Genomic DNA, 14157 nt, shown 5'->3' with positions numbered 1-14157 from the left:
CATCAGCTTTTGAAATGTTTGTCAAATGTAAGAATCTACTATCAAGCCATTATTTAGCTATAACACTTAAAATTTGGAATCCAGAACCAACTTGAAAAAAACTCATTCAGCTTAATTATGATTAAGCCTGACCAGCATGTAATACTGTATATGTACTTTTTTAGCAAAGGAGTAGGCCCAGTAAGACCCCTTTTTGGCCCCAAAATATAGCAGTTTTACAAAATTGTTAAAATGTAAATTTTTAGCTATTTATTGGAAAGAAGAATACTTCTGTTACATAAATATGGGCTGTTTTTGACAATACGATGCACATGTATCGGGTACTAGCATCATTAAGTCATGCTAAATTACTGAAATCTTCGAAATTTTAGCATTTTGGTTAATTTTTAGACGGTTTCCGTCTGAAATGGAATTTGTGTTCATTCTTAATATTTAAATGTAAGTTGTATTTGATGATAATACATAACATATATAAAGGTTGAGAATGAACACGGATGCGGCCACTTTAATTTTTGACAAAAACCATCTGAAAAGTGACATATTATGGCATATTTGATAGATTTTTCATATTTAAGCTTGAATTTGAGCGTCTTTAATGACTAAATCAGTTCAAATCTTTCACATAAACTGATTGAATCGACTGAAGTAGACACTTAAGTGTTTAAAAAGTGTCCAAAATCTTTCATCAGATGAACTTGAATTTTGAGGCCAAAATCGGCCCTACCGAACCTACTCCTTTGACATTTCCAATTAATTCGCATGTACTTAATTTTGGGATATTTCCCATAATATCTATGCAAACTGTATAAATTTATATTTGCATGTATTTATTTTCGCTGAAAATTACCTACAGCAAAATTTGTGAAAAAAATAAACCGCTTAAAAAAATCATATACAGTATTAAAAAGTATCCACAGTTGATATACATTGTTTAGTCTTGTGACACATAATTAAAAGAATTTAAGACGATTAATCACATGTTACTTTCTTAATTTATTGTAATTTTGTTTATAATACCCTTAACAAGAAAGGTAAAAATACTTGAGTACTTTTATTTTACTTCTAGGATGTGGGTGACTGTGAAAAATCAGTTCCTAAAGGATTTGTCTCCCCTGACAAGCAGGAGTCCTTATGTTATGTTACATCAAAGGATGATGGAACATTTACTTTCCCCTCGCTGTCTGTAGGCGAGTATAGCATTGTAAGTATAGGAAAGGATGTTTGCTAGAATATAGAAATAGCCTTTAATAGATGATAAACTGAGCATAAATTTCAAGAAAGAAAAAAACCTAAGCCCCTTCTGTTTGAAGAAATGAAAGTTGATATTTTTTATAAACTTGCACTGTTGGCAGTATGTTGTGTAATATATGAACAGTTCTATATGAAAATATATAATAGTATGTTCCAAAGGAAATGGTAGAAGATAATTCTCTTTCTTTTCAGGTACCATTTTTCAAAGGAGAACATATCAGATTTGATGTTGTACCTGCTAGTATGGAGTTTAAGGTTCTTCATAATGCAGTCAAATTACAGGTAAAATTTCTTTTAGTGGTTATGACTGCAGAAATTTGATCAATGCAATCACAAATGCCATTTATATACATATGTAGGCTTTTGAGTATTATTGATGGTTTTTAAAGATCAAAATATTTGTTATACTCCTAGACATGAAAAGATTTTTTGGTCTATTGGAATATGTTTATTAATGAGTTTGTTGGAAGAACTTCCTCTCTTAATGGTTAAGGCTATTTTAGTAAAACTGTACACTATATTAGTGTACAATGTGAAGAAAAACAATTCTGATCTGACAAGTTTTAGTCTATTTATTGGAGTGAAATTGATTTTATTGTTCCTTTGGATTAGAGAGTAATGAATAATTGAGCTTTGCATACATCAACTAGTTTTTTCCTATGCCACATCACACCACTAAGTGAATGCAACTTTTCAGAAATGATAGGGTGGATTTGCACAAGAAATTAACCTATGAAATCCTATGAAATACCAATATATCAAAGAAACAGCCTGGTTTCTTGTCCAGTTGCTAAAAGGTCTTTTTGTATTGGACCATAACACTAACACCAAGATTATGATAGCCGTACTTAAAAGAGAACACATGATGTGGATTACAAGACAATTACACAAGAACACAAAAACCAAAAGATACAAAGCTAAAGTTTCTTCAAATTACAATGTAACATAAAAAGATAAAAGAAAACAATATACCTCTGTGATTGCTTTATCTTCAAGAAAAAATAAAGAGTCTAATCTAATAAAAACAAAACAAGGAGCCACTTAAATGTAAAACCTAAATATATACCTAGGGCCAGTTCTATATTTACAAAATAATCTCCTCTTTTCAATAATGAATTAGTTATTTATCTTTTCGATTGTACATTTAATTATATTTATAGAAAAGGAACATGATTTTCAATTATTTTGCAACAGTCTGTTTTAATACAAAGAGAATTTATATGTTCCACCTACAATAGTAATAGTAGATGAAGCATTTTTTTGTGCATCTGTGGGTCTGTTTGTTGTCCATTCTGTATCAATTCTGTATCAGGTTAAACTGTTACTAAGTTGTAGTCACATCAACTTGAATCTATGATACTTGTTTATTATACAGTGAACTTTAAAAAATAATTCCAAACTAGGTTTTTGACCAAGATTGTTTGTGTTTCATTGACATGAAAAAGTGACAGTGTGAGCATGGCATGGTTTCCTATATTCACATATTTTTGTTTAATTAAGTTTTATTTATATTTCAGCAAACCTTCCAAGTGTCAGGATTTTCTGTTAGTGGCAGAGTTATCAATTCTCAAAAGGTATATTTTTTTTCTAACTAAGGTTTACTGTGTACATATAAGGTAATTTTTTTAATGTCCTGCAACTAAATTGAGTACTGTTTTTTTCATAAAACAGCACAATCTCAGGGATTATTAAACAAAGTTTTGTTTGTTTTACTGGGAAAATACTTTTATTTTCTAAAAACTATTTTTGTGGTTTATGGAAAAGCATGCAGCTTATGCTTGATTTTCAAATCAACAAAACCAGTTATTTCCTTTTGTATTATAAATGTACCGTTATTTAGCCATGTTATACCTGTAACATAATAATTAAATTTCCACAGTAATTGAATTCTAAATTAGTTCTAGAAAAGAGTATTTGTTAATATTTAGTTCAACTTAATGTTTGAAGTTCCTTGTCAAATATGGTTTTTATATTGTTAACTCTAATTCAATCGTATGACAGGACTAAGAAATTAGGTATTTCTTGGTTATGAATCAAGAATGCACCCTTTTAAAAATAAGAAATCCTTTAAGAATTTAGCAGGTTGTTTCAATTATGTTAAAGAATTGATTCATTCATTTGAGGTCCATATTTCGACAAGTATTGGGCATGATAAAACAGGGTTAAGGAGAAAATATTTACGTTTAAAATAATTTGAAGTAAACTGAGGGAGACTCAGGTTTAGAATATACAGAACATTTAATTTGTTAGTGTGTGTTACAAACAGTAGTTAAGTGAACATCAGATAATATTATATGATTAAAAAACAAAATTTAGATACCGTGGATTCATTTATTTTCATGGGTACCAATTGACAGGGATTAAGGAACAATTGTGTTTTCGTGGATACTTGAATTCGTGGTTTGGCCAAAGTCTGCATACAAGCCTATAGATATTTTGTATTTTGTTTAAACAATTTAGTTCCTGGTTAATCTCTACCTACGAAATCCACAAAAATTAGTATACAAAGAATAATTATGAATCCACAGTACATTAATGAGATTTAAATACATTTGTTGTTGAATTTTGAAGGGATCTGGAGTTGGTAATGCTGCAGTGTATGTAAATGGTAAAAAACAAACTACAACAAAACCTGATGGTACTTATCACCTGGAGAATATGAAGACAGGATCATATATCATCAAAGTTGAGGTTGAAAACATCCTGTTTGATGAAACCAGTGTTAAAATATCTCCTAATACTCCACATCTACCTAATATTATAGCTACCAAGTAAGATTATTTTGTTTTGTCTGTAGTTTCACTTCTCTGAATAGATAGGTTTTGATTGACACAATTTGGGCAAAAGTTATTTCCCTTTTGTTGCCATGTAGGTGGCTCAAATTCCTTCAAAAATCAGCCAAATTTGACTTGTTATACTGACCGCTAGATTTTAGAAAAAAGTTTTTCTGAACAAGTTTGATTTCTTTTATCCTTGCTTAATTAATCACTACGATCTAGTGAGGATCTCATATCAGACTTGTGTATATCGCATGTTCCAACTTGGTTAGTCAAAAAAGAAAATAAACTGTTTTTCCCTCCAAAATGGCGACCAAGGGAAATAACTCAAACTCAAATTACTTCATTTGAAACCCATCTATTGCCAGGCTGTGGTGAAAATATCAGAATTTCTAGTTAAAACTTCAAAATGAATTTATTATAACATAACCAATAAACAGAAAAACTAGAAGCTTTTAAAGTCTTGACAAAAATCATCTTAATTATCTTAACTTGTTCTGATGGACATGCTGTGATACTCATGATAAATTCTGTCTCAACCTCAAAATTATTCTATAAATTGTCTCAATTAATTCGAAGGTAAAGTCCAGTAATTCCATCAGAGTGATTTTGACTGTTCTTTGCTTGCTAACATTTTAAACAGCTCACGTAACACACAGAATAAAAGTAACTTCTTACAAGTAAAGGAGTAGGTATGTGAAATACATAGTTTTGCCTAGAAATTTTACAAATTATCTTGTTGATTGATCTGTGCAAAGTCTAAACTGTAAGATCATTCAAATTTTTGTACAGATTTACCAAGATTCATAATTTGGACATCTATATTGTAAATGAGAAAATTTAACCTAATTCTGAATGTTAGAATGAGCTAGGTTCTATTTCACAATTGTAAAATCACATTTATTGATTTTGGTTTTATTGCTCGACATGTGTCATTAACCTTTATGAATTAAATGAATGTCACTAAAATTAGATAATGACTAGCAAAGATATGGGGAAATGGAGAATACTTCAAATGGAAGAAAACATTTCTTGTATTGTATTTGATATATTTATTTCTTACAGATTTAGCCTTTGTGGTCAGATAGTCATTGATAAGCTTCCTGAAGGTCTTAGACAAGTACCTCCACAAAGAAGAGTCATCTATTTCCCAGAAGGGAAAAATTCTGATGCTGTATCCATAGCAACAGATAAAGATGGGAAATTCTGTACCCATGCTGCATCAGGCAAATATGTGATTAAGGTAAAACCTACTCATGTGTTCATTAAGTTTGGGATACTACATTACATTTGATAGAAAAAAGATTACTGTAAAGCAACTTATTTTGTGCTGATACTTTTTTGTGCGTTTAGTCCTTTCTAGCAGACTTTGCAGCAATTTGTTTTCATGTTTTTATGCACCCGCCGTAGCGGAGGGGCATTAAGAGTTACCCTTGTTTGTCCGTCCTTCCATCCCATCCCGTCCTGTCCCCAAAATTCATTTCCGTTTAGTTTGCCTCAACCAAATGTTAAAAAACTTATACACAGTGCAGTGCTTATTACCACAAAACACAGATCAAGTTTGAAATTGAGTGGTGTCACTTTTACCACTCATGAGTTCTGTCCCTTTATAAACATAAAAATTGCTGAATTTTTCGTTTCCGTTCTCTAATTTTAGTTTGCCTCAACCAAATGTTATGAAACTTATACACAATGCTTATTGCCACAAAACACAGATCAAGTTCGAGTTGAGTGGCATCACTTTTACCAGTCTTGAGTTATGCTCCTTTATAAATGGAAAAATTGCTAAATCTGTTGTCTCCGTTTTCTCTAACTTTAAGTTTGCCACAACGAAATGTTATGAAAGTTATTCTTATAATCACAAAACGATCTTAACTAGGTGAATCCTGCATCTGTATGTGGAAGTTGATATATGCATATTGACGAACCTCGTTGTGTCGAACTCGATTGAGTCAAAAACTCGGATGAGTCGAAGTAATTTCTTGGTCCCAGTAAAATTCCCGTTTGATCAATGCATAATAACCTCTGATGAGTCGAACTCGGTTGATTCGAATACTCGGTTAAGTCGAGTAAATTTTATAGTCCCGTCGATGTAAAATTCATGTAAATTGACCCCGATGACTCGAAGTTCGAAAGTAAGAATTTTCAAAAGATGCAGACCTAATGATAAAAATTCTAATCGGATGTATTTCTTATGTAACCTAATCATTTTCAAAAGAGATTAAAGCTGAGTAAACATGCTTGTTTGTATAACAGTTAAAATGACATGTTTATGGTGACCGGTAATTAACACCTTTGGTTGATCGTTCAAGTGGAATGTTAGTGTGTTGAACATTTTTCACATCAGATAAATACAAAACGAATTTAAATGACCCAAGCCGAGATTAAATGAATCGTTAGATTTAAAACTCATTAATTACAATAAATAAAAGGACTAGAACAATTATGATAAATTCATGATAATTTAATGTAAAGCAGACGACCTCTGGCTCATCAGAGACCGTTCATAACTTAATTCGTTCCGTGAGTGATTTCATAATTTATAGTGACTGACCTTTGTAAATATTTGTGTAGACTATTGATTTCATGCATTCAAAATTTATGACGACACACTCGACCTCGGATGAGTCGAACCTCGGATTTGTCGAATACTTTGGTCCGGTCCCTTCGACTTTGACACAACAAGGTTCGACTATATTTACAAGCGGGGCATCTGTGGCCCATAGACACATTCTCCATTTATTTTTTTTCAAATTTTCTTGATGTATTTATTTAAGGTCAAAGTTTTACATATTCACAACAATTTCCAATAAACAATATGTCAGAAGGTGGCAGTGAATGACTTTCATTTGACCTTGAATTGATTAAATTGTAGGTACATCTCACAGAAGAAGAGATGGCAGGAGGTCTCCAGATTATCCCCAGTGAGAAGTCTATCACTATACCTAATGCTCCTGTATTAGATGTTATGTTTACACAGTTCAGAGCTAAAGTTACAGGAGCTGTTGCTTGTCTAGGTAGATTTTCTTAGCCAATACAAGAAATGACTTTAAAAATAGATACAATTTTTATACGACCGCAAAAAAATTTTGTGGTCGTATATTGGTATGACGTTGGCGTCGTCGTCGTCCGAATACATATTGGTTTTCGCACTCTAACTTTAGTTTAAGTGAATGGATCTTTTTGAAATTTGACCATAAGGTTAAATACCACAAAAGGAAGGTTGGGATTGATTTTGGGGGTTATGGTACCAACAGTTAAGGAATTAGGGGCCAAAAAGGGGCCAAAAATGAGCATTTTCTAGTTTCCAGACAATAACTGTGGAATGGTGTATGGATCTCTCTGAAATTATACTACAAGTTTCCATACCACAAAGGGATGGTTAGGATTTGCTTTGGGGGGTTATGGCTCAAACCGTTTAGGAATTAGGGGCAAAAAAGGGGGAAAAACAAGGTTGTCCTGGTTAATGGACAAATACTTTAGTACAAAACATAATTTAAAGCAGTGTAAGGGAGATAAATCAAATACATCATTGAAATTATCTCCCTTACACTGCTTTTAAATCATGTATAAAGTAATGGTTAATGAACAATAAAGATAATCTAAAACAGTGTAAGGGAGGTAATCCAAATACAACGTTTTGGTTACTTCCCTTACACTGCTTTTAAATTATGTTTAAAGAAATGCATATTTATAAAGGAAGACCAGTAAAAATATCTGCAAATGTTTTCATCTTTTTTTTTTACAAAAAAATCCATATGAAAGATTTGACACTATATTTTTATTAATTCTATTATAAAATAGATTAAGTTAGCACTATGGTAAATTTAAATGGGTAATTATGGTTGCCAACTCCATTGGAAATTTGAATTGAGATTATGACCATATCTTGAGGGAAAGAATTTTTTTGGGGGAAAAAGGGGGGGGGGATAAAAAGAAATTGTGGGGGGCCAATTTTTTCTCATTTCAGATTTCAGAAATTAAAAAGAATTATTCTTCAAATATTATTTTTTTTTCAAATTTCAAATATTGAAAAATTTCAAGAAGTAATCTTTAATTGCACAGTATGGCGCATTAGATTTGTAAAATCTTTGATCACATTTATTTATTTGTTATGCCGAATCTAACAGTGTATTTAGATTTTTAATTTTGGGTCCAGTTTTCAAATTGGTCTACATTAATGTCCAAAGGGTCCAAAATTAAACTTTGTTTGATTTTAGCAAAAATTGAATATATGAGGTTCTTTGATATGCTGAATCTAAACATGTATTTAGATTTTTGATTTTTGGCCCAGTTTTCAAGTTGGTCCAAATTGGGGTCCAAAATTAAACTTTGTTTGATTTCAACAAAAATTGAATATATGGGGTTCTTTGATATGCTGAATCTAACCATGTATTTAGATTTTTTATTTGTGGACCCCGTTATCTAATTGGTTCATATTGAGGTCAAAAGGGTCCAAAATTAAACTTTGTTTGATTTCATCTAAAATTGAATTATTGGGGTTCTTTGATATTCCAAATCTAACTGTGTATTTAGGTTTTTAATTTTGGGTCCTGTTTTTTAAATTGGTCTACATTGAGGTCCAAAGGGTCCAAAATTAAACTTAGTTTGATTTTGACAAAAATTGAATTCTTGGGGTTCTTTGATTTGCTGAATCTAATCATGTGTTTAGATTTTTGATTATGGGCCCAGTTTTCAAGTTGGTCCAAGATAGGGTCCAGTATTTAAACTTTGTTTGATTTCAACAAAAATTGAATATATGGGGTTCTTTGATATGCTGAATCTAAACATGTATTTAGATTTTTTATTATGGGCCCAGTTTTCAAGTTGGTCCAAATTGGGGTCCAAAATTAAACTTTGTTTGATTTCAACAAAAATTGAATATATGAGGTTCTTTGATATGCTGAATCTAACCATGTATTAAGATTTTTTATTTGTAGGCCCCGCTATCAAATTGGTTCATATTGAGGTCAAAAGGGTCCAAAATTAAACTTTGTTTGATTTCATCGAAAATTGAATTATTGGGGTTCTTTGATATGCCAAATCTAACCGTATTTTTAATTTGGGTCCCGTTTTTTAAATTGGTCTTCATTGAGGTCCAAAGGGTCCAAAATTAAACTTAGTTTGATTTTAGCAAAAATTGAATTCTTGGGGTTCTTTGATATGCTTAATCTAAACATGTGTTTAGATTTTTGATTATGGGCCCAGTTTTCAAGTTTGTCCAAGTTGGGGTCCAAAATTAAACTTTGTTTGATTTTAACAAAAATTGAATATATGGGGTTCTTTTTTATGCTGAATCTAACCATGTATTTTGATTTTGGACATTGGACCATAATAGGTAAATTAAAAAAATTCAAGTTCTTAGATCACATTCTTTCTGTGTCAGAAACCTATGCTGTGTCAAATATTTAATAACAATCCAAATTCAAAGCTGTATCAAGCTTGAATGTTGTGTCCATACTTGCCCCAACTGTTCAGGGTTCGACCTCTGCGGTCGTATCAAGCTGCGCCCCAGCGAAGCATTTTATTAATTGAAGTAAAAGACTGAATGAACTATAAATGAATGAAGCTTTAAAAATATAAAATAGATGACAATTTTTGGCAGTCTATGTGATCAAAATATTTGTGTGTAATATACATCTCACAATACAGTTGGTTTTATCATAATGATAAAATAATTATCTCCCTTTTGTTTCAAATATCTGTGTTTTCCACAAGGAAATTTTTGCTTTTAGAAAATTCTAAAATTTTCTATTAATAATAAAATTTGAACTATGTGTAACATATGCTTTGGGTCATAAATTAGGATTTGATTTTGGTTTTGTTGTGTTTGACAATGTTCTTTTAATTTGTTTTCTTAATTGTCATTATATGGGATATGAGTGTACCTGTTATCCCATGGTCACTAACTCTAAGTAAACATTGGACTGATAAAGCAGGTTATATTCAAACTGTAGGACTATTTAATTTCAATTTTCATTTATTTCATTAAACAGAGAAATGTGGGTCAATGGAGGTATCCTTAGAGGCTGTAGGACGAGATGACTTTAAACACACATCTCAGGTAAATATGCGTCAGTTAATTTGATAATGGTTTTGGCCCAATGATCAAACGCATATATGTTTATGGTCACACAACCAATTGCATGAACAAACATTGACAAGAAGACTAAAATATGCTGGATTTTATGATATGTTTAAATGTCATATAATAATGTTAGTAGGAACTTTTGATTAACATTTAGTTGAAATTCTTTTGGCAGAAGTACGACTCCGTTTTAAAATCTATATACAGTAGAACCATTATTGCAAGCGACTGTACTGTACTGAAAAAAAGATATCAAATAAAATTTAAAAAAAAAAAAACAACCTTAAAAAATATAATTGGGAATGTGATCATAAAACAAACATTCTTATTTTTTAGCCATTTGATAATTTTATGTTTTTAGTGAAGAAATTATTATACTTAAAAGTCAAAGGCATAATTATGAAATACCTTCGATGAATTTTGTATTTAAGCATGGTTTTGTTTTACAGGTGAAAGAATCAGGAAAAGAAGGCATATTTTATTTTGAGAATGTGATGCCAGGAAAATACAAAGGTACATTAACATGTCTGCATGCTTACATTTTCATGATTAGCTACAGTAAACATGATTACCTTGCCCAGTATGAGAACTTCACAAATATATTGATAGGAATTAAGTTCATACAGACAGGATACATACTCAAATGTAGTATCTTGCATGAAATTAAGTTTGTAAATAAATTGTTGTCAGGGTAATTATATACTCTAAAAGAAGTGTCTCACATGAAATTAAAATTCAGTTGGTAGGTATATTTGAATTGCAATCTTTGCAAAGGAAAGACCTTAATTAATATTCAAGTTTACCAGCCGTTATGGTTAATTAAAAAATTGCACCTATTCACTCTTATTATTTTAAGTTAAATCCTGTATTATTCAGTCATGAATTAGTTGGTTTCTTAGAAAAGATAAATCTTTTTAAAATTCGCTTTATTCATGGGCAGTATGTGTTAAAAATTTTGCAGTTTGTGTTAAAAATTTTGCAGTATATTTGCCAGGTTTTTGGTCATTTTGTGACCGGTCAGATTTTAAATTTAAGACATTGAATATTATCTATTGACAAAATATGTTGCCCTTCATTGATCATTTTGGAATTAAGTTCAGGCTTCAGCCAATTAATAAGTAAAATGTAAATGTTTATCCATTTAAGGAAAACACTAAAAAATACTATTATATTTCCAATATTGTAATCTTTGATACTTATGTCATATGCACAAATTTTTCATTCCAATGTTTACTTTTCACATCTACTTCTGTATCAGATTTAAAGGAAGACATTGTTTTATTTCAGCTATTTTGATGCATGATACATGGTGTTGGAAGGAGAAAACCATTGACATAGAGGTCACAGATAAAGATCTAACAGGCATTAAGTTTATACAGACGGGATATATACTCAAATGTAGTATCTCACATGAAATTAAATTGGTAAGTCCATTGCTGTCAGGGGAATTATATACTCAAATGTAGTATCTCACATGAAATTAAATTGGTAAGTCCATTGCTGTCAGGGTAATTATATACTCAAATGTAGTATCTCACATGAAATTAAGTTGGTAAGGAAATTGTTGTCAGGGTAATTTTATATTACTCTAAAGAAGTATCTCACTTGAAATTAAGTTGGTTGGAAATTGTTGTCATGGTAATTATGTGATAGGGTCATTTATATATTGAAATTATTTATTTGCAATGTACATATATTTTATTATTTATTATTTTCCATGTCCAGATAATTATAGTTTAAAATATATGTAGTATTGATTTATTACGAAAGTATGGACATAAACAGTAGATTAATACAGGTGATCAATACTTTATATACATGTTTTTACTATTGTGATGTCATATCGACTGTTTAGTTGTGATGTAAGTCTTGTGATGTCATTTCATATATCTGTGTGAATGTAATTTCCCTCGGTCAAATCTAACCAATCAGAAAATAGAATTAATCCCTTGTGACATAATCGTCCAATGAAACTCCTGTACCAAATCTACATCACACAGATATACGAAATGACATCACAAGACTTACATCACAACTAAACAGTCGATATGACATCACAATAGTAAAAACATGTATATAAAGTATTGATCACCTGTATTAATCTACTGTTTATGTCCATACTTTCGTAATAAATCAATACTACATATATTTTAAACTATAATTATCTGGACATGGAAAATAATAAATAATAAAATATATGTACATTGCAAATAAATAATTTCAATATATAAATGACCCTATCACAATTATATACTCAAATATAGTGTCTCGCATGAAATTAAGTTGGAAAGGAATTGTTGTCATCAGAATTATGATGAAATTTGACAATCTAATTTTGTTTTGTAAGCCCATGTATGAAATATAACACGTTACGGAAAATTATCTGTGTAAATGTTTATTGTTTGTTTTTCTCTTGTTGCCATTGTTTTGTTTGGTCAACTTTGATTTTTTCCAAATCTTCCCCTTGATGCCTTATCATCTATATTTGAAAATTAAAAATAAGATGTATGATATATATATTCACTTAGAAATGAATCCTAAACAGTTTCTTTATTTTATTTTATAGCATTTTGCCCATGAGAAGAAAGTTGGTACAGTTGGGTCATTTGATTTGAATAAAGGAAAGAACAGATTCTGTTTAGCCCAGCCAGGTGTATATAAGTTGACACCAGATTCCTGTCACAAGTTTGAAAAGGATATATACACATATGACACGTAAGTGTGTTGGGATATATACACATGACACGTAAATGTGTTGGGATATATACACATATGACACGTAAGTGTGTTGGGATATATACACATATGACATGTAAGTGTGTTGGGGTATATATACACATGACATGTAAGTGTGTTGGAATATATACACATATGACATGCAAGTGTGTTGGGATATATACACATATGACACGTAAGTGTGTTGGGATATATACACATATGACACGTAAGTGTGTATAAAGTGAAGAATGCACGAATAGCATGTTATTGGAAAAAGAATTAACAGAAAAAGTCAAAATAAATCTGTTGAAAGAACTTGTTTTGGAATATAGATTTGGATTTCAAAGCAGTGTTAGGTTATAGATGACTTTAGGCTAATCAAAATCATGATCTCAAGTTTATATTTAACATATAATTTCAAATAAATTACAGTGAAATATGAAGATAAATATTAACTAAATAATACAAATACAAATTGAAGTATTGTGTTACTGTCAATATTTTATCTAAAAACAAAAAGTAACTTTGATGACATGATTGAGAGAGGAAATATGAAAAAAATGTTATATTCAATTTTCCTTGAGTCCCTTCTGTGGTCTCTTCTGGAAATTACTTGTGCCATATTCAGTTCAGATTTAATTTGTAATTTCAGATCAAGTCCAGAGTTGCTGACATTGACAGCAGTAAAACATCTGATAGAGGGCAGTGTTACAACAGAAGAAGCTGTTCAGGATCTGACAGTCACACTTTTGTAAGTGTTTTGCTTTGGTTCTATATATTTATTGTGATCAGTTTAATAGTTTCTTTTATATCAAATATCAGTGTTAACACATGAAGTTAATCATTGAAATGATTGATTGATTGTTGGTGTTTTAACGCCACTTTTAAGCGCCACATTTGGGCTATTTCGTGGCGGCCAGTTTTTATTGGTGGAGGAAGCCGGAGTGCCCAGAGAAAACCACCGACCTTCGATAGGAAAACTGACAATCCTAGTCAATTAAGATTGGAGTCGAGTGCACCCACACGAGCCGGGTTCGAAATCGCAACCTCAGTGTTGACTGGCTAGTGATTACAGTAGTAGAACTACTTAGACCACTCGGCCACTGAGGCCCCTAACCATTGAAATAAACAGTTGCTCCTAAAATGAATTAAAGAAACTAATCTATTAATTTTTAATCACTTTTAAATGACAGAAAATAATTTTATGCAAAGTAATGTAAGATGATTTATGGAACTTCTATAAAAGAAAGATACTACAAGTTGTTGTCTCTTTGACATATTCCCCATTTCCATTCTCATTTTTACAATAAAAAAAAACAACAT

General features: G+C 30.9%; 1 protein-coding gene across 2 annotated transcripts in view; it reads left to right on the top strand.

The window, feature by feature from the left end:
• Positions 1-14157, top strand: part of LOC127705990 (nodal modulator 1-like) — a 46247-nt gene that overhangs the window by 8858 nt on the left and 23232 nt on the right. For both annotated transcript variants that reach the window (XM_052210379.1, XM_052210380.1), the window contains exons 7-17: positions 1067-1201; positions 1444-1533; positions 2769-2825; positions 3823-4022; positions 5094-5271; positions 6904-7045; positions 10025-10092; positions 10566-10629; positions 11404-11540; positions 12683-12831; positions 13487-13585. In XM_052210379.1, the coding sequence (XP_052066339.1) occupies positions 1067-1201; positions 1444-1533; positions 2769-2825; positions 3823-4022; positions 5094-5271; positions 6904-7045; positions 10025-10092; positions 10566-10629; positions 11404-11540; positions 12683-12831; positions 13487-13585 (1319 nt within the window). The remainder of the gene's footprint in view (positions 1-1066; positions 1202-1443; positions 1534-2768; positions 2826-3822; positions 4023-5093; positions 5272-6903; positions 7046-10024; positions 10093-10565; positions 10630-11403; positions 11541-12682; positions 12832-13486; positions 13586-14157) is intronic.

Source organism: Mytilus californianus, unplaced genomic scaffold (genome assembly GCF_021869535.1).
Source record: "Mytilus californianus isolate M0D057914Y unplaced genomic scaffold, xbMytCali1.0.p SCAF_6, whole genome shotgun sequence".
NCBI classification, from domain to species: Eukaryota; Metazoa; Mollusca; class Bivalvia; order Mytilida; family Mytilidae; genus Mytilus; species Mytilus californianus.
This window is presented reverse-complemented; position numbering and strand designations above follow the sequence as displayed.